This window comes from Camarhynchus parvulus, chromosome 12 (genome assembly GCF_901933205.1).
Source record: "Camarhynchus parvulus chromosome 12, STF_HiC, whole genome shotgun sequence".
In the NCBI taxonomy this organism is placed as follows: domain Eukaryota; kingdom Metazoa; phylum Chordata; class Aves; order Passeriformes; family Thraupidae; genus Camarhynchus; species Camarhynchus parvulus.
In genome coordinates this window covers 14673863-14699676 of record NC_044582.1, presented here as the reverse complement: position 1 = coordinate 14699676, position 25814 = coordinate 14673863, and the positions used below count along the sequence as shown (strand labels likewise).

General features: G+C 43.3%; 1 protein-coding gene across 1 annotated transcript; it reads right to left on the bottom strand.

Annotated features, from left to right (window-relative positions):
• Positions 1 to 397: 397 nt before the first annotated feature.
• Positions 398 to 9726, bottom strand: KBTBD8 (kelch repeat and BTB domain containing 8). Its single transcript, XM_030957023.1, has 4 exons — positions 9636 to 9726; positions 8202 to 8412; positions 6435 to 7549; positions 398 to 4059 (listed from the first exon to the last, which is right to left on the bottom strand). The coding sequence occupies exons 1-4, from the start codon at positions 9649 to 9651 to the stop codon at positions 3596 to 3598; spliced, it is 1806 nt and encodes a 601-aa protein (XP_030812883.1). The 5' UTR covers positions 9652 to 9726; the 3' UTR covers positions 398 to 3595.
• Positions 9727 to 25814: the final 16088 nt, after the last annotated feature.

The following is a 25814-nucleotide window of genomic DNA, read 5'->3' as shown; positions in this document are numbered from 1 at the left end:
GTAATAACCAGGAGCCTCCAGTTCTCAGCTCTGCAGCAAGGGTGATGGGAAATTCAGTGTAAAAGGGGCTGGGGTTTCCCAATACAGTGTTCTCAGGCTGGAAAGCCCCACTTGCCACTCCTGCTGGAATGCCAACTGCAGCCAAAGGCATGGAGAAAGGGAAGGGAAAGACCACGTTGCCTGTGTGTAAACAAACCAGAAGTTACACCTGAACAGCCACAAGGAATGAGACAAAAGAACAAAGCACCTTCCACATCAAAAAAAAGTGACATTACACACGGGTGAGGCACAAGTGCAGAAATAGAAGAACTGAACAAACATCAAAAATACATCAGAGTAGTTTTCAGAAATTTACTAAAATGCACACAGATTTGCCACAAAAACAGTTAAACTCCACTGTATTTCAACAATAGGTTTATTTTAAGAAACATAACATGACATTAAGTAAAAATGCAAAATTGTGCAATTATGGCAAAATGTTTAAAAATCCACACATTTGCCCTCATAGGACTACAGTACTTCTTACTAACATACCTGAGCACTGAATGTTGGATGCCACTTCTCAACAGCCTCGCAAACAGGGAGCTCTTGGATCTCTTGTAGAACATACACACACTGCATGTCTGGTGCACCAAAACTGCTCTGAGTTATTCTAAATTTCATTGATGGAAGCAAGTGGAAATTACAAAATGTTTCCTTCTAAAGTAACTAATAATTTTGGAAGAGATTTACACTCACCTAACTTCTTACAACACTAGAAATTCATTTCATAAAGGGAAATAAACAAATGCAAAAAAAAAAAAATCCAAATGAGCAAAATGTACAGATCATTGTTCAAATATTATCAGTACCTTTGGTGCAATTTTTTTTTGTGCTGTGCAAGTTTACTTAAGCCTGACTGTAAAGCAAAACTTTACCAGGAATCTGACTTTCAGCATAACGTAGAAGCATTTAAGAATTGGCAAAATGTCACAGCTACATTACTGTCTCAACAAACTCCTCATGCAAAAGATTTAGTATATTCTACTCCCACAGCAATTTCCAGGATTTAGCTTTCAAACACATGACAGACTTGGATCACACCCTCAGTTTGAATGGTTAAACAGAATGGAGATCTTCGTACTTTAGTGCAGATAAACAAAATTAACAAACCTACTGCAGAATTAACCACAGCATATTGTACTTCTATACATCACATGACCAGTCAACTGCTAACTCAATTCTATTTCATAGTTTCAAGTAATATATTGAAATTTGTTCTACTAAATAAATATAGATTGTCAAAAAGCAGCAAGAAATCTTGTAAATAGTCAACCAAGCTAAAAAAAAAAAAAGAAACACAAACAAAGAAACAAGGAAAAAGTTACATAACACTTTGCAAAAAAAATGGTTTTACACACAAATGCAACACTGTTAGGGAGGGTGCTTCAGAAAGCTTGCAGCTAGAGGCCTACAACAGCGCAAAGAGAGCTAGCCAAGGACTAAGGATCATTAGTTAAAAATTAAATTAGTTGTACTTTTCAGAAAACCCCTTATTCCTGGCTATGCATATAGATAAAAGTATCCAGAAGAAGAAAACTAAACAAAGAAACACCTCAACACTGTTGGAAAATGCAGTCTTAGCGAGAATTGCCAAATTCAGGAAAAAAACCAAAATGCAGGTGCTCGCATTGGAAGAAGAGTTTGGTGAATCTCTGGAAGATGAGGTATGTAATGTAAAGAGGCATTTTTATTTTGCTTTTCATTTCACAGTTTTTTGTTTGTTTTTGCCTCTCAAACATTTTGTGCAAGAATTAATAAATAGAACCAGGCGAGTATTTTCATGTATTAGGAAGATTCCATTTGGGAACAGGAAGACCACATAGTAAACAAACATTATCCAAATCCTCAGCCACGCCAGGGGGATAAACAATGAGCTAAATATTTGGCTGACTGAAATATCAGCTGCTAAGCCAGATAATGGTAAGCACTTTCAGGCAGTGACGGCCAGTGCCATGTCAAGTTAACTGGTTTACTTAGGTCAACAGAAAAAAACAGGAAAGAGTAAGATAACTTAAAGCTCTGCAAAAAGTAGAGCTGTAAGAAACCTGGTAAATTACAGCTGATGCAAGTTTTAGGAGTCCTCTTTTCCCTTTTAAATCCAATTTTCACTACTGAAGTAGAGGCTGAAGGTTGAACTTATTTACTTTTTAAAAATAAGTTAAATGTTAAATACATAAAGACAAGTGTTGCAATATATTCCTTACTCTGTATTTCCCCTAAGATAATTTAAGCCATGAATGCTTATTGTCAATTTTGCTTTAATACACCGGATAATGCTGACAGCTCAGTAGTGCAATTTTTCACATTATAGATCAGAAGGAAATAGAAGATAGTTGGGGGCTTGACTGCAAAGAGAAAAGAAAAACAACTTGCAAAGTTAAACCACACTTTTCCAAATCACCAGAGCACATGCCAACTCTGCACATAGCACTGTACTGTAGTGGAGACACAATGAACACTCCACAGAAAGAGAAAAAATAAAAGAGAATCAGTATTATTAAGGCCATATCCTGTCACCATTCTGTGCAAGAACACCGCTGCAGTAAAAATGTTATGTTAGAAAAGAATCTGATGACAGGACAGGGCCTGAAGACAGACACACACTCCATGGAAAAGAACAGGCTGTCTTAAACAGTAGCAGAAGGCTGGCCCAGTTCAGACAAACAAGTATTAAAAATGTACTAGCACCATCAACTTTTGGGTTAAAGCCCTTTACGGGGTGAAAAAAAAAGTTTTAATCAGTGTTAAAAAAAAAAAGTTTTTACAGCACTACACCTATGTGGCAAAAAACAGGTTTTGGGTTTTTTTTCCCCCACTATCATTAAGCTCAATCTCAACAAAAATCCACAGACAGGAACTGGTACAACAATATGAACAGGCCTCCATCCGGGGCAAAGGTACTCCACAATCCAATTCTGACTCGAGTTTTTCTCCCAAATTGCAGTGCACAAACAACATCACAAACATCTTAGCAGACTTCAAAAACAGTACAAAAAGAAGAGATCATTATGAAACAGGATCTACCATTCCTCTCTATGTACTTTCAATCTAAATTAAAAATAAAAAAAAAAAGCAACAAAACTTAGTGATATTGCCTCAAATTTTACCCGTATTAAAAAAAAAGAGAAAAAGAAGAAAAGTCACTTCAACACATCTTGGATATCCTTAACTATTAATGCTAGATTTTCTTTCACTGTAGTGCATAGTTATCCTGGCTCTTCCACTTAATTTGCTTTTACCACAAAAAAACCTTTAGTATGACATGATTAAGTGTCTACCAGAAAAAAAATGCTGATAATTGCACTTTGTAACCTCCTCATTTCCCAGGAAAATATCAGTAAATATGAAACTGAACAAACAAGTCCCTCCCCGGACTGCAACCTTTAAAGAGCACCCATCCCCATATACAAAAAACTGTCTGTTTCATCTTACAATAAATACTGACAGAATTTCTTTGTTTTCTTTTAAGACATGTTTTCTCTAGCATCAAATTACCACTGAAATCACTAAGGCCTGTTACTGAAAAAAAAAAACCAAACCAAAACCAAAGAATTTAAATAACTTTCTGAAGACACTGCGGATACAATTTAGCAACAACACATTCAAAATGCCGGCCTAAATCCCAGAGCCTGTCTGGAGTCTCGTAGACTTTCTGCCACTGGTCAGTGACCTCATCGTACTGGTAGAGTGAATTCTTCCTGCTGGTTCTGAAAACGTGTTCTTCAACAGTGACTTGAGTAGCTCTGACAAAGAGATGGAGTTTGTTTTTGAGGAGAACAAGTTTGATGTATGGATTGATGGACTGGTCGCAGGGGAAGTCTTTCTTTCGAGTCCACTTGTTCTGCTCGATGTCGTAGGCCTCGACGGTGAACATGCGCTGATGGTTCCCGCAGGTGCCTGCGATGTAATAGATGGAGTCGTTGTACACTGTGGCCAAGCCTTGGATTCTAGGCACAGTCATTGGGGTCAGAAATCCCCAGTAATCCTTCTGAGGATCATAGCAAAGGAAGAACTCCCCTGAAGAGAGAGGAAAAATAAAACATAACTCATGCTTTGTTTCCAGACCAACAGTTCCGCAGCAATTGAGCTCTCAGGTACGTCCTTCCACAGACAGAACACTCTAAATTTTCTAGAGCCTGCATCCCAAAACAAACACCCCAGCACCATCAGCTGCTTTCCTTTCAGTACTTTACAAAAATATTGATAGCATGACTAAAACCTACTTCAAGTTTCTGGTTCAGCTGAAGCAGAGAGAATTTGAAACATATTTTACACAGAAATATGTGTAAACACACATTACACAGTTTCTAGGTATCCTAGAAAGAAACAGATTTTACACAGTTTCTAGGTATCCTAAGGAGAAACACATTTTACACAGTTTCTAGGTATCCTTTATTACTTCAAAACCATGCTTTTTAATTTGGGACTAAACCTTTCAAGGTTCCTGTCTTGAAATATCTGAAGTACATTTGTTTCACTCTTTAACATCTTCACAATGCGTCATCTGCACATGGAGAGTCTCACAATGATTTGCTCAGGTTTAGCAGCTTTCAAACCCCGAGTTCTGTCTTATACTAAGCTCAGATTTTGAAGCTGCTGGTATCAAGTGGCTGGGTTACACATTTAGGCTGATTTGCTGAAAAGGAGGCCAGGTGAGAACCTGCATGAAGCTACTGATTCATGGTTAGGTTTGAGGTTAGTTTATAAAACACCTCTGCTGCTCAGTGCACAGAGCAGCAGCTACAGACTGCAGACAAAGGAAGTTCAGGTGACCAAAAACTCATGCTCTGTACATCTCCTGAAAAGAACATGGATAAAGACCACCTTGACTTTTGTAAAGTCCAGTGGGAGAAATGCCTTACATCTGCCAAATACTAGCAGAATTCAAATGATACATGATTTCATCTGGCTATCTTAAGAATTTTAACCAAGCTGTTGTGTGACCAAACACCTCAATTATAACAAAGAATGCAGAAGTGAGACAGTAAAGCTGGTGGAACAGAGTTTAAATCTTACAGATAATACTAATTTTGATTATTCCCTTTTGTTCCACAGTGCAATCTCCTGTGACTGACCCTAGCATTCCATAGGCATTTTCACACTCTCGTCAATTCTTATTGACTACTTCTAACTTAGGAGTTTTCCCTAGGAAAATTACTAAAAGCTAACCTCTTTATATTACAGCACAGCTCAGTCAAGGTTTTTTCTAGCCACCCATAACACTACTCCTTAGAATTTGCTGGTTGGCACAGGAAGTAGCTTATTTGTATGAGCAGTCAGTTGTCACAAAGCACTGAAGCACAGAATCAGAGCAGCTAAAATTTGTGAACAAGGTGCACTCTTATTCTGTAGGTTATAATATCATCCACCTTCTATCAGTTCTAAGAAACACTAAAAGAACAAATACTAAGTTCAGTAATCTTCAGCATTCCTTTCTAAACACCTAAAGCAGACATCTGACCCAAGAGAGATTTAAAGAACTTTTTAGCACAACAGAACTACTGAAGGCCACAACCAACAAGAGTACAACATGATACAGAAACAATAGGAGAAGGTAACTGCAAGTCACATGGAAGATCATGAACGTAAAGTCAAGAAATAATGTTAACTTCTTCTGCTAAATAATAAGGATTTTACAGTATTCTCTGTTTTTTCCCCGTGGTCCAGCTTTGTATGGAAGTGACCCAAGAAGGAGCTGGTGTGCATCTGAGACCCCAACTTGTACAGCTGTTTACAGAGGTGGCCCTCAGCAAAACAAAACTTGGACACCTCCCCCTCCTTTCTTCTTTCCCACTTTGTGGGCCTCTTACCACAGCCTCAGACAGTCTCAGCACTTTTCAGTGTGCACTGAATGTAAAGGCAGTACTGTAATTACTGACCAAAGAAAGAGAGTTAACTAAGAGAGATGCTTTATCTCTTTCTAGTTTCTAAGATGACTTCAGAAAGTAGGGTAGAGCAGGAAATGAAGGCTTAGAAGTCGTTAATCAACTTTTACAAGTTACCAAGAATAAAGACACCAGGAGTCTTCTCAGCTTTAGCCAACTAAAATGCAAAGTGCTTTTTCATAGAACAATATCTTTTCTTCAATGTTGGTGCATTTCACCCAGGTAAAGATTTAATGAAGAATTTTCAGAGTTAATTTTAATACGGTATTGTTGACTCAGAATACCACCAAAAATGCCATCTTTGCAATAACTCAGCACCACAACTCAGTGACACATTCCCAGGGCATGAGAATTCAAGCAGCAACCTCCCTCTTCCTAGCTCCCCCCCTCTTCCCTCCCACCCCATTGCCCAAGAGATTTTTCCAAATTGCTTAGGAAAAACAGTCAGTCAGAATGAACAATCCCCACTTCCAATAAAACACCAGAGAGGCAGTCAAACCACCTTACCCTGTAAAACATAGATGTTATCCTTGTACTCCACAGCACTGTGGAACTCCATTGCCACGGGCATGGGGCACACAGCTGTCCAGCAGTTCTCCCGGCTGTCGTAGCACTCCACAGACTTGAGAGAGTTCCTTCCATCTCCTTCATAAACTCTGCCCCCGATGGCGTAGAGCTTCCCACAGCAGTGAACCAGCTTGCAGCCTATTCTGGCCCGCAGCAAGGGAGCCTTGGGAATCCACCTATTGCCAGAGTGATCGTACATCCAAAAGTCACTCTCGGCTCGGTGGTCGATGGAGACCTCGCTGCTGCTGGGCCTGTACCCACCCGCAATGTAAATGTCGTTATCAGGAGACACCAGAATTCCCACCTCCCTCAAGTCATTGGGGGGCTTGCATAGTTTAAACACTCTCCCTGTGACCGAATCTAAACAAGGCACTGTTTGCTTCTTTCCTGAGTGTTTGTGGGCAGCATCGAAGCATATGATCATTTCGGAAGCGGTCATTCCAAGCCGTTGTGTGTAGCCATTGGCACTGGGTTGTCCCTTTTGTACACAGCTTTTGGCCATCGCCTGTGCAAACACGGGAGGGATTTTCTCTAAAAAGGTCTCGTCCAACAGAGGCATACGGATGCATTTGGCAAATATTTCTGGAAGGTGCACTTCTCTCTTATTTTGTTCATGCTCAAACCACCTTATAATGCTCTCATAAACATGTTCTTCTTTATCTACATTTAAATCATCACTGTTGAGGATACTTATCAGTTGGTCTTTTCTCAACTGAAGAAACTCTTGCTCTTTGGTGACACTCAGAAACTTCTTGCGAATGTAGTCTTGTGACCTGTCTTTGAGTTCCTGATGACCATAGTGATCAGCAAAGATGAACACCCCAATGGAGTTCTGCGGGTCCAAGTGACTGATCATGTATTTAGCACACTGGTCTTGGATGGAAGGGATCTGGAAGATACTGGCTGCAGTGAACAAAGCTTGAACGTTGGCCTCTGTCAGCACTACTCTGGAGGTATATGCATAGTTCAACACTAAATGCATCGACTCTGCCTCGACACCAACGATCCGAACTTCCTTCTGCGTGCTCTCGGTAAGGCCGCTCGTGAACATCGATCTGCAAGGCACAAACACCCAGCAGTTTGGCTGCAATTACCTTCACCAGTTTGGCTGCAATTACCTCTGGCTACAGGCATAAAATTAAATATACTGTACAGCCAGTCCCAATGTGTTTGACCCTCTGTCAGCACAAACACATTTATCACAGGTGTTACACTTTCCTGTTGGGGTACCTCAATGTAAGATCATTTTTACACTTACTGAAACAAAAGTGGAACTTCTTGCTTAGTTATCTCACTAACCCCACGTTAAAATTCACTGAGTTTACAAGCAAAGGTCTTGACATACCCAAGTCTTTGCATTCAACCTTCAACAAGTTATTTCATATGTATACTGCAGCATGCTAAAATATGTAACTTGAGAAGAAAACAAATCGTTTCAATGTTTTCTTACTGTATCTCTGATACTCTCAGTACTGGGGGCAGTTCTGCTTGGCTTAAAATTGTGTGACATTGTCTCCAATGAAACTTTCCTTTGAGAAACAGACACTGTTAATTCGTTGACCTTAAGAGAATAATAATCTTTACTTGCTAGGTGCACTATATGATCTATAAATACACAGAACTTATTCTCATTAAATGAAAATCTAAAAAAAATCATACTAATATTCTATCTGCTTTGATCCCTACTAGAACAAGGGATGGTTGTACCTGAAATAAGGACTAATTGCAGCAAGAACATTCCTATGACAGGAGAATGTTTTCCCATGATCCACTTCCACCACAATGTCTGTCAGCTGTCCTTCATCATACATGGTCTTCAGCTGTTGGAGAATACTACAGGCATGGAAGGGGTCCATTCCACTGCTGACTTGGTTTGAGGGAGGGACTCCGTTCAGTGTTTGTGAAAACTGACTTGGTTCTACAAAGCAAAATTGAAACTTTTACAGAAAACAACCAATAACAACAAAAAAGCCTCCAAAAAAATTCCATACACCAGCCAAAACCCCATGCATGACCAAGAATTAGCACAAATTGATACTCCATACTTCCTCAGCATCGTCATCCTTCAATATTGACAAGAGTGAGTAAATACATAAAGAGACCTCAATACTTTTTTTTCCCCTTTTCACAGTGTCAGTTACCATTCAACTATCAAGTTTATACCCCTATAAAGTTTATTTCCATTAAGAAAAACAATACAAATACTTCATACAACTGGGAAAGGGGAAATCAAGTCAAGAAACACAACACTTATTGACCTTTAAAATGAAAAGGGACACAGAAGAATAAAATAAGTCCCCAAACCACCCCATCATTACACAAGCCTGTATGTAAATATTTAACTTCACATTGAAACAGGAAATGGCTCCTGCCTTACACAAGTAATGGTTGGAGCAGAGGCTCATGAAGAAACAGCCCTACAATAAGCCTTAACTTAAACTCACATAAATTTGTAGATAGTTACATGTTTTCTCTGCAAATAAAACAGAATTATAATTTGAAATTTCTCAGGTGTGAAGGAGCTCATATATCACCGTGGAAACATATTTAGCAGAGCATATGCTACTAAATAACATGTGATAAGCCTAATGAAGTAAATCCCAAAGTGAAAATTGAGCAATAGCTCGAGCACAAAAATCTGTTTCGTAATAACACCAACATTTTTACGCAACAAAAACAACAAAGGAGAGCTGAAAAGAAAAGCATTAGGTGGCCAGAGCTGCAAATCAGGTAAAGCTGCAGACTGCAACAGAGTGCTTCCAACAAAATTTAGGCAACACAAAGGGGCAAAGAGGAGAGAGAGCACACCCATTTTCATGGAAGCCTTTCATTAACCCCACTCCCTCTCCTCTCACACAGCAGGGGGGTCCCTCCCTCACGGGACAGCCTCACACAGCACACTGCCTCCCACAGCCCCGCTCCCCTCACGCCATCATTCCCACAGCCGAGCCCCGCTGGCCTCGCAGGGACCCCTCACAGCCCGGGCACCCCGAGCCCCTCACACGGTGCTCCCCCCCCAGCACAGGCCCGAACCCCCTCACCGCCGCTGCCCCCCAGACACCCCTCAGCACACAGGCCCCGGTACCCTTCACCAGGAGCCCCCCTCTCGCCCCAGGCGCTCCCCCGTGGCCCCGCACCGACCTCCCAGCGCTGCCATCCTGGGCCCCGCTCGGGCAGCGGCTCCGGGGGCGGCCCGGCAGGAAATGTCACCGCACCGCTTCCCTCGCTCAGCGCCGGCCGCGCACTCTGCAGCATCGGCAACACCGATTGGTCACTGCCCCCACTGCCTGCCGGGATATGTAGTGCGGGCCGGCAGCACTTGACGCGCGGGGCCTGCCGGGAGTTGTAGTCCCTTCCGAGCGGGATGCCTGGGAGTTGTAGTTCTCGCGGGGAGGCGGGCCCTGCCGGTCGCCTAGCAACGAGGCGGCGGCGCCGGGGGTTGGGCCGCCATTTTAGGCCCCGTGGGCAGCGGCAGCGCCTTGTCCCGGGGGTTTGGAGCCTGTTCCCTCCCCACCAGGGACGCCCGGCAGAAATGGCCTCTCCAGAGGGGTAGATTACCCCCTCTACCCCCAATCTCTGCGGTTCTCCTGCCCACGCTGAGCTCCTGGGGCAAGCCCTGGAGGTGTCCCCCGGAGATGCCCGGCGGAGCTGGCGCCACCCCTCAGTGCCGAGGGCCGGCAGAGAGGGGCGCAGCAATGCCTGCCAGCCCCCTAATGCTGCGAGGCTGTGCTGAGGGGCAGGATGGGAGACCCACAGCTGTGCAAGGCTGAATTCACCTTTAACAGAAACCAATAATCGGCTGCTTGTTCTGAAAGCTTGTTAACAAAAGAATATTCTGAATTTTTCAAGGGCTGGTAACCCCAGCACGGTGTGGGCAGCCAGATCAGCCCTACCTGTCCCACAGAGCTGCTGAATGACTGCAGACACAAGTGACCATTTTATTGTCCCTGACCCTTAATATCACATTTCTCTCTCCATCCCAGAGGTCAAGTCTATCACCCATAGTCACCAGGTTTTCCAGTTTTCTAAAGCAATTAGCCACTGGTCTCATTCTTGGGAATGGTGTCACTATCAGGTGTTTTCTGTGGAAGAGGTTTTGAGGTTTTTTCTTTGTGAAACGCAATTAACGAAGAATTAAATAATGGAAGCATTGCAAAATCGTGTCTATTTTTCCTGGTTTTATGCAAAATAAATTTAAGACAAAATAAATTTAAGTTTTGTTCGGGGAGAAAAAGCAAACAAAACCAATTTGAGTAATATTTTAAAATTAATTTCCCGTTAACTCTCAGAAATTAGTAGCCTGAGTAGATGAGCACTTCTCCAAAGCAGGTGAATTTAAAGGCAGTGCCACCCCACTGGTTTTACTTTTGCTTGCAAGGCACAGCCTTCCCCTCACTCAGCAATTATCAGTGGTGTCCAGGCTGCTCCGATGATAATGCTGCACGAGGCAGGAGTGATGGAGACTCTGATGAAGGAGGTGTACAAGAAAATAGAACTTCACGTCTGCAAATCGATTCTGCAGTTTTCCAATTTCCCCATTCAGCGACGGCACGGCCTGTGAAATTGTCCCTAGAAATGTGAAACGAGGGGATGGAGAATTCCTCTGCTCTTACCCTTTAGCAAATGACATTGCCTGATACAGTTCATTTCCTTCGGTGTGGGTGTGTGGGCTGGGCTGGATTAGTGTTAAAATGCAGAAGCCAAATGTAGAATGTTTTTTAATACAAATCCCACACTGAACTGGCGCTTAGGAGCTCTTGAAATAGCTTACCTTTGTATGGTTTTTGGTGAAGCAAGCAAATTGCCATACAAACAGGTTTAGATGTGCTTTAAGAGGTATCAATAGCAGCACTTTTGCTGAGGCTGAAGCCTTTCTCAAGTGGAATAACTCCATCACCCTCTCCCCTGCCTGGAAACCTCCATCAGCTCTCCTAGGATGCAGCACCATGGAAGTCTGGGGATCTGGGTTTTTCACCCAGTTCTGCATCCTATTCCCTGGAACTCTGAGGGGCAGAATGAGATGTGTTACCTGTGCAAGCTGCTCTGAAATCCATGACAGTCACACACCATGTTAAAGCTTCATATAAATGGCATTTGCATTGCACACAAATATTGGAGCCTGTTTTTTCAGAAATCACAAGATGCTTAAAGAATTCCATCTACCTTCTGCTGCATCATTTTCTTTCTCCTGTTGTTGTTTTGTCTGTGGAGTGATGCAAACCCATATTTGAGTGTAGAAGTGAAAAATTGGGTTCTTAGCTTGATGCTGCCACAAATTCCTTCATGCTGTTGATCAAATAATTTGATTTCATAAATTCTGGCTTTCCAGGAGACAATGGGGAGCTGTGAATAGACATATTCATGTAAATCCTTTTATCTTATAACAGTTTTTGATATGTATTTTAATAATTTTTTGGTACTTTAAAATTTTTTTTAGTTCTTCTGGCAGCAATGCACTGAAACCTATTTTAGGATTTTGCAAGGATTCAAAGTCCTTGTTATTGAGGGACCAGGATACTTTCACTTGTGCTTTAATTTATCATTTCTGGAGATGGAGCTTGAAAACATACACTTGGTGGCGAAATTTTCCCATTTGATATTCCAAAGGTTCAAAATAAAAATGAAATTATGTCAACTGATAAGGAACAAACAGTCTGTCTTTTATAAGTGATTAGAGAGATTGGACTCCTTATAAACTCACAATTGGCACTGTGTGTTCTGGGATTCTTGCCTTCAGAATAAAAAATGTCTTTGTCATGAGCTCAAGAGAGAAAAGAGGAAAAGGGAAAAGTTTCAGAGAAAGTGGACAAAATACATACTTTTTCAGATATTTGAGAACTTAGAAGATATCCATAAAAAGAGTTGGGGCAAACAATGAAGTTATTGAAAAGGTTTTCCTTTGTCATTGCACCTGCAGAACAGGTTAATTAGCAAACTGGTTCATCTGGTTGCCTTCAGCATAGGGACAGAGAGAACCTCGTATCTCTGAAATGGTTGGTTTGGGTCGCCTGGGAGGGACCTGCCCCAGTGCTCCTGCTGCACAAGGGAGGGTGCACAGAGCACTTTTGGAACAGGCAGCTCTTGCCACACATGATTTGGGGTGTAGGAAACTCCCCATGTTTTCTGCTGTCAGTAAAATGAAGATAAGAAATGCAACTGGACCAAAATTCAAAGAAAATCTGAACTAGAGTTGCAGCTTTAAAAGGGAACAAATTTTAATCCACATGAATATTCCCATTTTCATTTTGGATATCATGTTTACTTTAAAGTTGTAGGAAGAAGTCTCTGCGTCCTGTTTTCCTTTTTTTCTTTGCCTTTTTTTCTGTTTTTTTCTCTGAAAAGAGGGCATCATGAAAGAAAGGCACAGCCTATCCCCACATATAGCCTGCAAAGAGAAAACCAAGGGCTGCAGAAGTGCTTTAGTTTTTCTTGACAACATTATGAATGGTGACATTTTTCATGACTCTTGAGTTTAAACAAGCAAACAAAATTCCCACCAAAATAACCCCACAGTGATTTCCAGCAAAATTGTTTACCTATAAAATTTAAATACAAACTAGAAAAAAAACACAGTATCACTTGCTAACTCCCAAATATGTCTCAATTACTATTTCCAGTTTTTCAGTTATTTTGTACCTGTTAATTTGCACTGTGACACTGTGAGAAGCAATAGAGCTGATGCAGCTCCGAAAACCCCTCATATTTTAATTGGAAAAATCTTGATATTCACTGTGGAACAATCTAACCTTGAAAAACAATCTTTTACTAGGTTGTCTTTAATGCATAAAACACTGCTCATTTTCTGCAATTCTGTCACCGAGGGGCACATTAATTTAGCTGCACAATAATTTAATATATCGATCCATTGGTTGGAGCAGAGAGGTTTTTGTTTAGCGGTTCCAAGAAATCACACGTTTCTTGCAGAATCCGTACAAAGACACTTCTGGCTGCAGTTTAAGTGGGGGGAATTGCAGATCATGAGGGAAAGTTGCCCTTCAAAGGCGATCGATCCCGCCCCACGGAGCACAGTGGGCGTTCCATCAGCAGAGAGGGCAGCCTGGCAGGGGGCAATTAATGGGGCAGAGATGGGAGCTCCTCCCTGATTACCCCATGCCAGACATGGGCTCGGCCATGCTGAGCCAGCCTGCTAGAAACAAGAACCCTGATGAGATATGGCTCTGCTAATGTCAAGAAGTGCCACTTCCTAGCAGCAGGAGCAACTTTATTGAAACCATCTGTTGTTTTGGAAGGCACATGTGCGCGCACACACACACGTACTTCCCTCTCCCAAAGTCTTTAACCTTTCTCTTAAGGCTGACTGAAATCGCAGAGCTAATCCCTCCTTAATCTCACAATGACAGGCTCTGCTGTGGTCAGCAAGTCCCAGCAGCTGCTACAAACCAGGGTGACTGGTGCCGTGTAGGTGACGTGACAGTGATGGATCCTGGAGCACGAAATAACTATTCTTCCACTGTCAAAATAAAGTTTGGCAGGAGTAGTGTGTGATTACCAGGAGCCCCAAAGAGAGGGCTGGGGTACCTGCACCGAGACAAGAACTCAGTTCTCAGCTGGATCTCGCTCCTCTGTGCAACACAGGGAACAGGAAGAAGAGATTCAGTGAGATTGGTCCCCCTGAAAACCTCATTTTTCAGCAGATATAACCCAAAGCCATCTGAAAGGACACAGCCCTGTTCCAGCTTGTCAAGTTTCTAATTGTCAGTTTTATGGTGATCCTTCCTTAAGACACCAGGACCCTTCTCATGGCTGTGTTAGAGGTGAGCATCAGAGCCCAGGTTGCCAGGAGAATATGTGGCACTACCAGAGCATCCTCTGAGACAGAATTACCTCCAGCCTCTTTGCAAGTAAAGTATTTTTGTTGGTATTTCATGCATATCTGTGCACTTCTTGTTTCTTATTCCTAAAAATGGTGTTTAAAAGCACCACTTAAAAAATAACCAGCTCCCAGCTCTTTGAAACAAACACTGCATATCAGACCTGGAATCTCCAAAATCCTCTTGCCCACAAACATGACCCATATCCCCCAGGCTTCCTGGTCACTCTGTAAAACAAACCACACTCACATGTCAAATAATGCCCCATCCAGAGCAGGAGAAGGTGTGTTTCTGTCCTTGTCTCCAGGGTTTGAACAAGTGATTCAATCTCATCTCCAAGCCCTTCTGGCTGTGTCCCCTCTACTTCCAGACAGCCCAGATCAAACAGAGCCTTGCAATGATGGAAGAGGTGAGAACAGAGAAGAGCAATGATGTCTTGCTGCCCCTTCTTTCCTCCATCCATTTTTGCTTCTGCCTGCAGGTGTGTTACTGAAACTGCAGCTTGCATGCACAAACCCAGAGCAGCCTCCACAGAAATATGTCACTGCTGGCCTGACAGTGACAGCAAAGAACTGGGACCTCAATGCACTGCTGTAGATGCAAACTGATCTCACTGTGGTCAGAATGTGATTCAGCTGTGGGAAAGGTGCAGCCACTTCCTGTAGAGCAGAGATGGATAGAGAAAGTGAGAGCAAAAATAAAGTGCCATTTCTGCCTGGAACAAGCCAAGAAAGGCAAGAGCAAACTGGGCTTCCTCCTTAATTTTAGGAGCCAGTGAAGCCAGAAGGATCTTTTAGCAGAAAGTAAACTTGAATCGTCAACCATCCTGTACCCCTGGGCTATTCTGAAGTCATCACTCAGAGCTGGTGTGTTTTTGAGTTCTTCCTCTCTTCAGTTTTTTTTTTTTTTTTTTTGCATTTTGAAGAATTTGAATATAAAACATAGAATCCCTAGAGCTGCAATAGGAAGGAATGTAGCATTGCCCTTCATCCTTTCAGCCTAAAGAAAACTGGAAGCTTAATACACTGGAGTTCTTTTTATATCTCAGAAGTCCTGTAGCTTAAAAACAAACATCTCAGACCTCTAACTTTTAATGGCTATTTTGAGTCAGTACTACCTGAAAAGATGGGGCAGTGTGGTGTTACTCAGAATTCAGAAAGGTAACAACCAGAAACAATCTTAACATCCTGGAGAAGGTCATGGATAGCGTGGCCATTTTGATAATAGAGGAAAGCCCCATTTTTCAACTTCCATAAGGGAATAGTTCTAATACAGGGAATTCATTTATTGTTTAAAAATAATGAAATAATGGGTGTTTTACAGATACACCAATAGCTTCCCTTATTTACTTGCCCCATCCAAATTCAACTGCATAATTTGTATTCTATGGACTATGATTACATTCAATTTGGAATATTTGACTGTAAAACCTCAGTTTACATATTTCTGTTTATTGGCAATTTTTGCTTTCTCCTTGTGGTCAGTATCTTTATTGTTGAATGAAGGGACACTGAGCTGAGGTCCAGAATGAATAAGATAACTGGAAGTCAGACAATGGCTGGATTGCTAGAAATTATTTGCAAATACTCCATTAGAATGCACAAAAAGGAAGATCACTGATTCTGAAATCTAAAGCAGCAAGATGGATAATGAATTTATCCATCTTTTCACTCCCAGAACCCACAAATTAGGCCACACAGGTTTAGCTTACTCATTCTTTCCCCAGATAAGGCTGTGTCCAACTGCAGTCACTCAGCTTTAGCCTGGCCCAGGGAGATTCCAGCAACATTTGAGCAGTGGTGGTGCCAGCTGGGATGCAGAGCTGCCACCCAATTTGGGCTCAATTTTGTGACAAAGCTGCTCTCAGGTCCCTGGGCTTGTCACAGTGTACCTGGCTGCGCTTTCCCACACCTCCTGCCACTGCACCTCTGAAGCACAGGAGCCCTTCCAAACTGAATTCTTTCCAGTGTTTTCATTTCTCCACTCCAGGTCTGTCTTAATCATCTATGGGAGATAATTCCAGTTTAAAAGGCCATTTGGAAAAGTGCCTTTTTGAAAGTCCTGACACAGCACAGCTTTAAAGCCTGGAACTGTGTTCCACATGCAGGAGGCCTTGAACTCTCCCTGGGCAGCCCACTTTCATATCCTCTTGGATGGAACACTTTCATATCCTCTGAGCTTGTGTATTTCATGGTAATAAGCTGTGGGATTTAACTGTGCTGAGACAACATGCCTGCTCTTTAACCTAGCAGAATAAAAAATAGCTTTCCAAATAAAAATAGTTAAGATGAAATGGTTTATATTATATTGAGACCTGGCAGGGCATTCACTTTTTGCTGTTGGGTGGCAAGGGGAAGTCTGTCCAAGGTTTCAATTTTGAGGTTTTAAAAACTACACCAAAAACCACTACCTTGACTACTGCACATCCCTAGGGTGTTTTGATAAACTGACATATAAATAAAAGTAGAAGGTCATATACAGATATCTGTATTGTCCTGTAACATCCATTCATATTTAAACTTAATTGTTTTGGTCTGCTACACAAGTTTTAGAGCAAACACTAAAGGCCGCATTGGAATTGAAAATCAGGATTCTTATTTATTCATTTGCCCCAGCTCACATGCCAGGCAAACACAGGACATACAATTCCCACAGGAAATCCAAGGCAGTCACACTAGGAGTCTGGAAAGCACCCAGCCTGGAGCATCCATCACTGCTACATCTGCACTTTTTTAAAGCCTGCTTGTGCCTCCAGGACTAAACCTGCTGATCAGCCAGGGTACAAACTGGTCTGGCTGGGCCAGCCATGTGTTCCCATGGGCTCCGGGTGAAATTCTCAGGCCACTGCAGCAATTCCTCAGCAGGATCAGCCTTCCCTGCCCACACCTGCCTCGGGAAGAGCTCCTCCCCTGCAGGGAATGACCTTTCTCTCCTGCTGCTGCCCCAAACTAACAGGAAAGGAAATCTTGTCTGCCACATGAGGAGCAGGGCGGGGAAGGAATTGATGGGCAGGGAAAAAGGAAAGAATGTCTTAACTCATTTTCAGATTTGTCATGCTTGCTTGTCATAGGCATGAAAAACTCTTGAAAATGGCTCTTTTTACTAATAGTAGTAATAGTACAAATGGAAATAGTGCTAGAGGTACAAGGTACAATAGATACAAAGGTACAATAGTGCTAAAAGGGGAAGTCATTTTACTGCCACTTCCTTCCTGCAGAGACTGTTCACATTTCAAGCATGCGCTGTGCAGGCAAGATCTCAGGCAGTCCCTCTTATTCACCACTCTTTTTACATTTCAAATCAGGGGAAATTAAAAATTTCCTCTATTTGACAAAGATGGCAACTGCACTTTGGGGACCTGGTAAGGCAATAAAGTACCATTTTTAGCAGACAGCATAGCCACTCAGCTAAAAGATTCAAATCTATATAAATAAGGATTTTATAAATTCAGATCTGAATAAAGTTCATCTTTTTATCATTAAAAAAATTTAAACTCAATTCTGTCATAGTCAATATGAATATCCCTTGGAGGCAAAGGAAATGGTGGGAGAAAATTCACTGTAAGCCAGACATTTCTCCACAGAGTACTGGAAATGAAACTTAGGACAGAACTTTGTTCTTTCAGTGACTGAAATATCAACAGCTGGGAAAGCAAAAGCATGTACTTGTTCAGGGGGCTCCTGTCTGCTAATGGCAGTAGTGCTCTATGTCCTCCTGAATCTATATGCAGATTATTGATCTTGGCATTGCAGCTTTTATGTCAGGAGTAATGGCCCAAAGCATACACACATTAAACATACATAATTTGGGCATATATGTAATACATTATGTATTGTGTCTCCTTTCCATGAAATATATAGGCCTGTCATTCAGCTAAACAGAGATAGACCTGGAATTAGATACAGCACACATTCTTAAGTGTAAAGCATCTGTTTCAACTAATATATGAAACCCTCTACCTTGGAGCCAGGGGCCAGGCTCAGCTCCTGCCTCATTGTTCTCCTCTCGAGCTGAAATGTGGGATTAGTTCCACTCCCTGAATTCAATGCATAGCTAAGCTTACCTGACGTGACTTGAGGACAGCTCCTCAGCAGGGAGGTTTGAAACCTCATAGTGGAACAGGAGCCGAGAAACTCCCCAGCGAGGAAAGCGCAGCAGCGGTGAGAGGCGGAGCTGTCGGGGGCAGCTGGGGATGCTCCTGGCAGGGCACACGGGGGGAACTGGGGATGCTCCTGGTACCCACACCCGGGAGGGATGCTCCTGGCACCACACCCGGGAGCTGGGATGCTCCTGGCAAGGGAGGGGCTGGGGATGCTCCTGGCAGGGCACACGGGGGGAGCTGGGGATGCTCCTGGTACCCACACCCGGGGGGAGCTGGGGATGCTCCTGGCAGCCACACCCCGGGGAGCTGGGGATGCTCCTGGCAGGGCACACGGGGGGAGCTGGAGATGCTCCTGGCAGGGTACACGGGGGGAGCTGGGGATGCTCCTGGTACCCACACCCCGGGGAGCTGGGGATGCTCCTGGCAGCCACACATGGCAGGGCAGGATGCAGCTGGATCACTGAGGGAAGGAGGAGAAACTCGGTGCCAGCATTTTGGAAAATTAGTTGATTGGAAAGTTCGAATTGCAAAGTTTGGGATTTTACACGGAAGTCGCTTCCAAAAGGCTTTTGGTGTTTCAAGACCATCCCGGTTTTCTTTCTTAAATGTTACAGGGTAGAGAGGAACACAAAAGAATTAGCCGTGGCACAAAGGAGATGAGCCAACTCTGAGAGCCAGAGAAAGGTGTGAATGTCACATCACAGCACTCCACACTCAGCACCTGGGGCCATGTCCTGATTTCTGCCACCTCATCCCCTGCCAGACCTTACCTGGTGTGCCAGATGAAAATTCAGAGTGAAAGAAAGAGCATAGAAAATAAAGGGGACACACAGACCAGCAGAGAGCAGAGATGCCTTGCAGAGACAGGGAATTTGTGTCCTGTAGCAGTGATCTCACTCCAACCTCTGCTTCAGCAAGTCTGCCCACAGAGCTGCCCATATCAGCATTTCTCTGTGAAATCTGTCAGCAGCACAGCCCAAACACTCTCCCTTCAGTGACACTCCTGCCAGCAGGACTTGGCTGCTGCTGCATGCCAGTGATTTTAGTTTGCTCAGACACAAAGAGCTGGTGCAGATCCACTGACAAAGGGGATGTGTCACCAGTTTAGTGACTTCTGGGTCAGGAGCAGCTCCCAGACAAGAGGCCAGGACAGTGAGCTGCCTGCTGTCATCATCCCAGCAGCCAGTGTATGTCAAACCCCTGGGTTACCTCTGCTGGGCTTTTTCCATGAGGAATACAGGAAGGATGCTTAATGGCATCACTAATTCAAATTTGCACTTTTAATTTACAAAAACAAGCAAAAAAGCCAAAACCAAAAAACCAAAGACTATTTTGCATGACCCTAAGGTGGAAACAAAGAAAACAAACCCCAACCCTGTATTTGCCCAGGCTGGCATTTCCCCCTGACTTGGCTCTGAGCCAGACCTTTAATTTTTACCTCCATCCTGTTGATTTTGAAGCTGAGCATTTCTGAACTGCAACTGTGCACCTCAGCATCACTTCAGAGCCCAACTTTGCTGTTTTACAGCAGTGGAGCATCCTTAATCAAAGAAAAAGCTCAGGAGAACAGCAGCATGTAATGAATGCAGTCCAATTTCCATCCAGCAATATTCATTTCAAGGCCAGGATCTTTCAGCCTCCCTGCACTGCCACACATTACCTGCCAAACCTTCCCACACTTGTGGACTGGAACAATACCAGAAATGTTGATTAGAGTTAGTCAGTAAATAACATAGGATGAAAACAAATTAGGTAGTAAAAGGACCCTTGAGAAATTAGGAAAAATGCTCTCTAGCCTTTCAGCTTATTCATGATTTACCAGAAAGTTGTATAATGTAGCAGGCCTAAGAGCCAGCTAAAATACTTCTAAGACCAAAATATCCCAGTTTGAATTATTATGGTACCTACTGAAAGCCTGGGGAAGTATTTAAAGTAAGTTAAAAAGAAAACTGACACCCTCCCTTCCCCCCACCCCAAACCTTTGATTAAAAAAAAGGCAACAAAAATGCTAATCTTCTGTGGTTAAGCAGAAAGGCTTAAGAAGTGGCTGACAAACAACATGAATTATTCAGGGACAAGGTTACTGCTATTCCATACACATTGCTCCAGAGTGCCAGCACAAAGCCACACAAGCACAATAATTTCTACGAGTGTTACAGTGATAAAATAGTTTCAAGTAACCTCCTTTAATTGCATCAACATAATATAGCCTTTCTGGGTCTTTAATGCTCCATAAAAGACTCTCTAAAAATGAAGGGCCTGATCCCAGCCAAAATGGAACAAGTTTTATAAATGATGGGACTTCAGGGGGGCAAGTATTCCGCTGTGTTGAATGGGTATGGTCAGAAGCAGCCCCATTCTTCCATCTGTTATCATGACTCAGATTTAGAATTTCCATGTTCATGATCATTACCTTCTTCCCTGAGTCCACAAGAAGCCTTGTCCTGTTGCAGACTGCAGTCACATCTCTGTATCTGCACACAGGTACATTTCTTTAGCAAGAAAAGGGGAGGAGGAGCAGGCAGTCAGCTTTTAGAGATGAATGACCAGGACAATTGCCCAGACCTCAAAGCACAGGAGGGAACCTGTGCAATACGCTTGCTGTACATGTTTGGGAGGAGGCATGAACAGCTTCCACAAGCCTCCTCTTGGCCCAGCTCCCAACCCAGCAGCTTGGGCTCTTGCTGAGAAGCACTGGAACACCGTTGTCTCCATTGTATCTTACTTTGGGACTCACCTGCAGCTCTGAAAACCCTTTGGCCTGCTGCCCCACAGAGCTCATTAAGGAAACAAGGTGAGGTCTGGTTGGGGGAATCAGAATCAGGGACTTATTAATGACCTGTTCTAAAGAGGGCTGCACATGACCCAGCATCTCCAAAGCACAAAACAGGGTGAAATCCGTGAATGTATCTCTGACCAAACACCTACAGAACCAAAGACCAGTCAGAACCATACAGTCCTGTTAAGGAGCCCCTCAGCCCAGAAAGTTCCTTTATTGCCACCCATAACCACACAGCTGTGATTAGACTCTCAAGGGAGACAACTTGGTGCTGGTGTCACAAGGAGCATCATCTGATGCTGCAACACATCAGGTTGATGAGGAAGGCAATGTGGTTGCAAGCAGCAATGCTGTTGACTGCACAGCTGTATGCAATGATTTGTCTTCTGCCAATGGGTTTTGGAAGAGGATGGGAAGTAGAAAGACAGTTCCAGAGAAGCTCAGTTACAAAAAATCCAAAGGTAAAGCTTCCAGTTAAACACATAGCAGTCAAGTTAAAATTATAGGTGACAATTACTGTAACTTGATTAGGCACAATAGCAAATTCACTTCCCTAAATCACTTTCACAACTCTCCTAGGAGGTCTGAAAGATGTAGTATATGAGGTTCATTTAATTTCTAATGTAGTAATTATCACTACTGAAAAAAAAATAGTGGTGACAGACCCAGGAAATAAATTTAACACTTGAGGTTTTAATAAAATTTTTATGTGCAACCCCGTTGCTTAGAAATTGTTTAATCAATCTTATCTGGTTCACAGACTTTCTGCTGAGCTTTTGCTTCATGTTATTACAAGGCAATATGCTGCAGCACCTTCTCAGCATCCCAAGCTGCAAAGCCACAACACTGTTGTATCTAAAGCCAGTGCAAGCTCCTCTTTCAGTTGTGAGCACCCCCAGTTTTGTTCATGTGCCACCAGTTGTTTTCAGGTTACTGAGCTGGTTTAAGAGCTGGTAACTCCAGAGTAGGGTCCAGTCCACTCTGCCTGGTGCTGGAAAGGATCTCTGCTCTAGGCAATAAAAGTATCTAGTGGGCTAAATCAGGTTTTCAAGGCAGCAGTGTGTAGGAGACACTGCCAGTCCTGTCTGAAGGGGCTTCATGTTCCAAACTCTGATAGAGCCCATTGAGAGGAATCCATTCCAGCCTCTCCTGCCCCTCCAGGCTCATCCCATGGGCACACTGGAGACCAGCCCAGTGGTTTGCCCAGGGGTAGTGAAGACAGATAAAAGAAACTAAGCCTGCAATCCAGGATTAGTGGATTTTCTGAGGTTTTCCTGATTCCAGAGGTTTTTCCTTAAAATTTGAATTTTCCCAAGCTCCTGGGCACAGGTAAAGAGAATACTGAGCCCAGGTCTCCTATCCTGCTACTTGCAGGGTCACTGCCCTGCATAAATGAAGCTGTAATGGTTTGTTTCTGTTTGCAAACCAGGTCAGTGAGAGTAGCAGAGAAGTTAAAATGCAGTAATTAGTATCTAGGAGGGAAAACCTAGCAGGATTCCTGGACTATATCAGTGTTTCCTCTTATTTAACCTGAAAATGTCCAGCTCCTCTGTTGAACCAAATGATTCTCACTGCTGAGCTGCTTAAAACTGTTTTAAAGTGTGCCAGTGTGAATTACTTAGCATCACTTTAGTTGGTTTTGGTCCCATTCCAAAATCTGAGGAACAAGCATGGCACTTACTGGGGTTTCTCTATTTTTGTCCATCACTAAAAGTGATCCCTCAGTCACTGGGATTTGGCTCTGTTCTTTCTCTTTGCTGGAGCTCTCTACCCCAACACACAGAACAGTCAGTCATCCAGGGTGGGTATTCTCTTTTCCTGTTTGCAGTTAGTACAGTAATAATCTCTGGAGTGGCTAACAGGTAAGTTGATAGCCTCCAGATCAATTAAAAGAAATTCAACAAATATTTGGGCATCATCATAAACAAAATGCATTCAAGGCCTCATATTCCACTCCTAAAAGGAGGTTTGTTAGGTGAGAGCATCTTAAGAAGACACAGCCTGTGACCTCCTGGCCCAGCTTTTGGTCCTTGCCACAGTTTCAGCGCTGACCCCTGTGTGGGCCTGGCAGGCAGGAGTGGCAGTGCAGGATTGGTGCCAGGGCACAGTGGACAGGAGACTCTACCATGATGAAGCCAGAGCCATCCAGCATCTTCCAAAGCCTCATGAGACCAAGGACCAAAGATGCAGGATGGCACAAATCCTCACTTACCCCCTGGCAGCTCCTCAGATGGTCAGTGAGCAATCACTTTAACCAGGCACCCTGAAGTTCCCATGACCTTCAAAAATCCTGGTCTTTGCTTTCTCTTGTCAGTGCATCATCCAAGCCACAAAGTGATTAATTAAAGCACATCTGAAGATAGGAATTCTCTTTCTTGACCTTCTAAGTTGGTCTCTGTGTATCATTTTGACACACTAAATAACTACAGCACGTAGATACTCGGTGCAATTTCATTTTGAGGGCTCGTGCCGGAACTGATTGAGCTGAAGGAAAGCACTGAGGAAAGCTGGGATGCAGAGAAACATTTGCCAGCATCTTCACCCAGAGCCGGATCCGAAAGCCACTGCTGCCATCTGGTGTCACTGTCACCCATGAGGAGAGCTGGGACATCGCAGGCAGAAGTTGCCGCTGGATAAATGAGAAGTGACTTGATCCCAGACGCAGGAAGGACAAAGACTTCCCTGGCAGAGGAGGGCTCTGCACATCCAAGCTGCCTCACGTCCCTCTCCATCTCAAAGGCACCAGTTTGTGTGCTTGAAGGTTACAGCAGGAGACACAAGAAAGAAAAGAAATTGGTTACAAGACTTTTTGCTGACAGGAGACACAACCTGGCAGAGTGAGTTATGGATCAGCAGCTCTGGACATCCTGCTTCATAAAAAACACCAGGAAATGCTCGTGAAAGGGAGAGGTTTGCAAATTACAGAGCAGAGCAAGAACTTCAGGTCTTTGGGAGCTCAAACTGGAGCCATGTGGGGAGGAAGGACTCTCTGCCATGAGTCCAAGGTCTTCAAGCCTTGGCCTTAAGCAGTTTTACATAAGAAGGCCACATTCTCTTAAGGCTAAAATGCATCTCACATTTCCCAGAGGGTGGTTTTATGCATCTCACATTTCCCAGAGGTGGTTTTAATTATGGCACCCACCTCCTTGGATGGGCTTATGGTTCCAGGGATTTTCTCTAGTAACAGTCATGGTGCACAGCAATAAAAACCCCACAGGGGATGGTTTCAGAACTCATCAACAGGCAAGGCCCCCCAAAATGGCTCTAGGTTTGGACAACTGAACTTTAATCACGACCTGGGTTTTGGTCCTCCAATCTCACCAGGGTTTGCCAGCCCCAGAGCCAGACATGTCTCTGCACTTGCATAGAGAAAAGTAAAGGGATACAGCAGCAGTGGGTTGCTGCTGTAAATCCTATAAGGTTGTAAATCCTACAAGGTAGTAAATCCTACAAGGATTTAGATGTGGACTTGACTTTACACACTGTGAAGAGCTCCAAAGAAGCTGCAGGAGGGTGATAAATGTTAGCCACAGGAGGGCTGTGCTCAATTCCCTGCTTTGGCAGAAATCTCCTGTGCCGTTTTAAGCAAATCATGTAGGTTCAGCACCTCAAAGCCTCATGGGAGTCAGCCTTCTACACCCCTGGAGACTTAGCCTGGGAGCCACAGCTCTAAAATGAAATTCCCCTGCCTTCCAAAGGTGCCCTAATGCTGAATCTCATCATGGGACTTGGGTGCAAAGCTAATGGGGGAAGAGGGACTGTTAGTCAAGAGGCCTAGGGCAAGATTGGAAAGGCAAACAGCCCGGCCAGACCTGGTCAAACCATGAAACTGCTTCGAGAAAAGAAGAAAATAATCTCTTGGGAGAGTCTGAATGGATAGAAATGTGATTTTGGGGATCATTTCCTAGCTAGTTTCTGCATCCTCCCCAGTCTTGGTGTGGCCAGTTCCCTGCAGCATCTCCCACTCTGAGCCCAAGATGCCAGAGCTGGGGCAGGATGGGACCAGGAGAATTCCACCCCTCCACTGTGCTCCCCCAGGCCTGGGTGAGCTCCAGGTTCCCCAGACTCTCTTGGGTACAGCAGAGCCAAAAACACCCAAGAAACACATATAATTTTTCTTCTAAAAACCTTCCTTTTGCTGCAATTCCTGTTCTTCAGTCATTGTTCATTAAAAAAAAAAAAAGATCCAGAAGTTAAGCATGAAATAAAACCAGCAGTAAGGGAATAGTAATTATTTGATCAGCTCCCAGGGTATCAAAAGGCAGTAAATTGAGCTTCAGTTTAAAAAGCAGACAATTTTCAGTGTCATACCACGACATTTTTCAAAGCTAATTTAACTATTCCATTAAAAAATGAAAACATATTCAAATTAAAACACCCATAAGATATGAAAAGGGGGAAAAAGCCTTGTTGGAGAGAGGACATGAAATGCATCAGTAATTTCCCATCAGGCAACAGTTCCCTTAACTGACCATGACAGTCAAAGATGAAATAGAAATTTCTATATCAAACAGGAACACAAAGGAGAGCTGACCTTTGATCAAATGTCTGTTTGTAGTTTTGACAAGAAAATTTGCATTAAGATAATTTATGCTGGACACTTACAG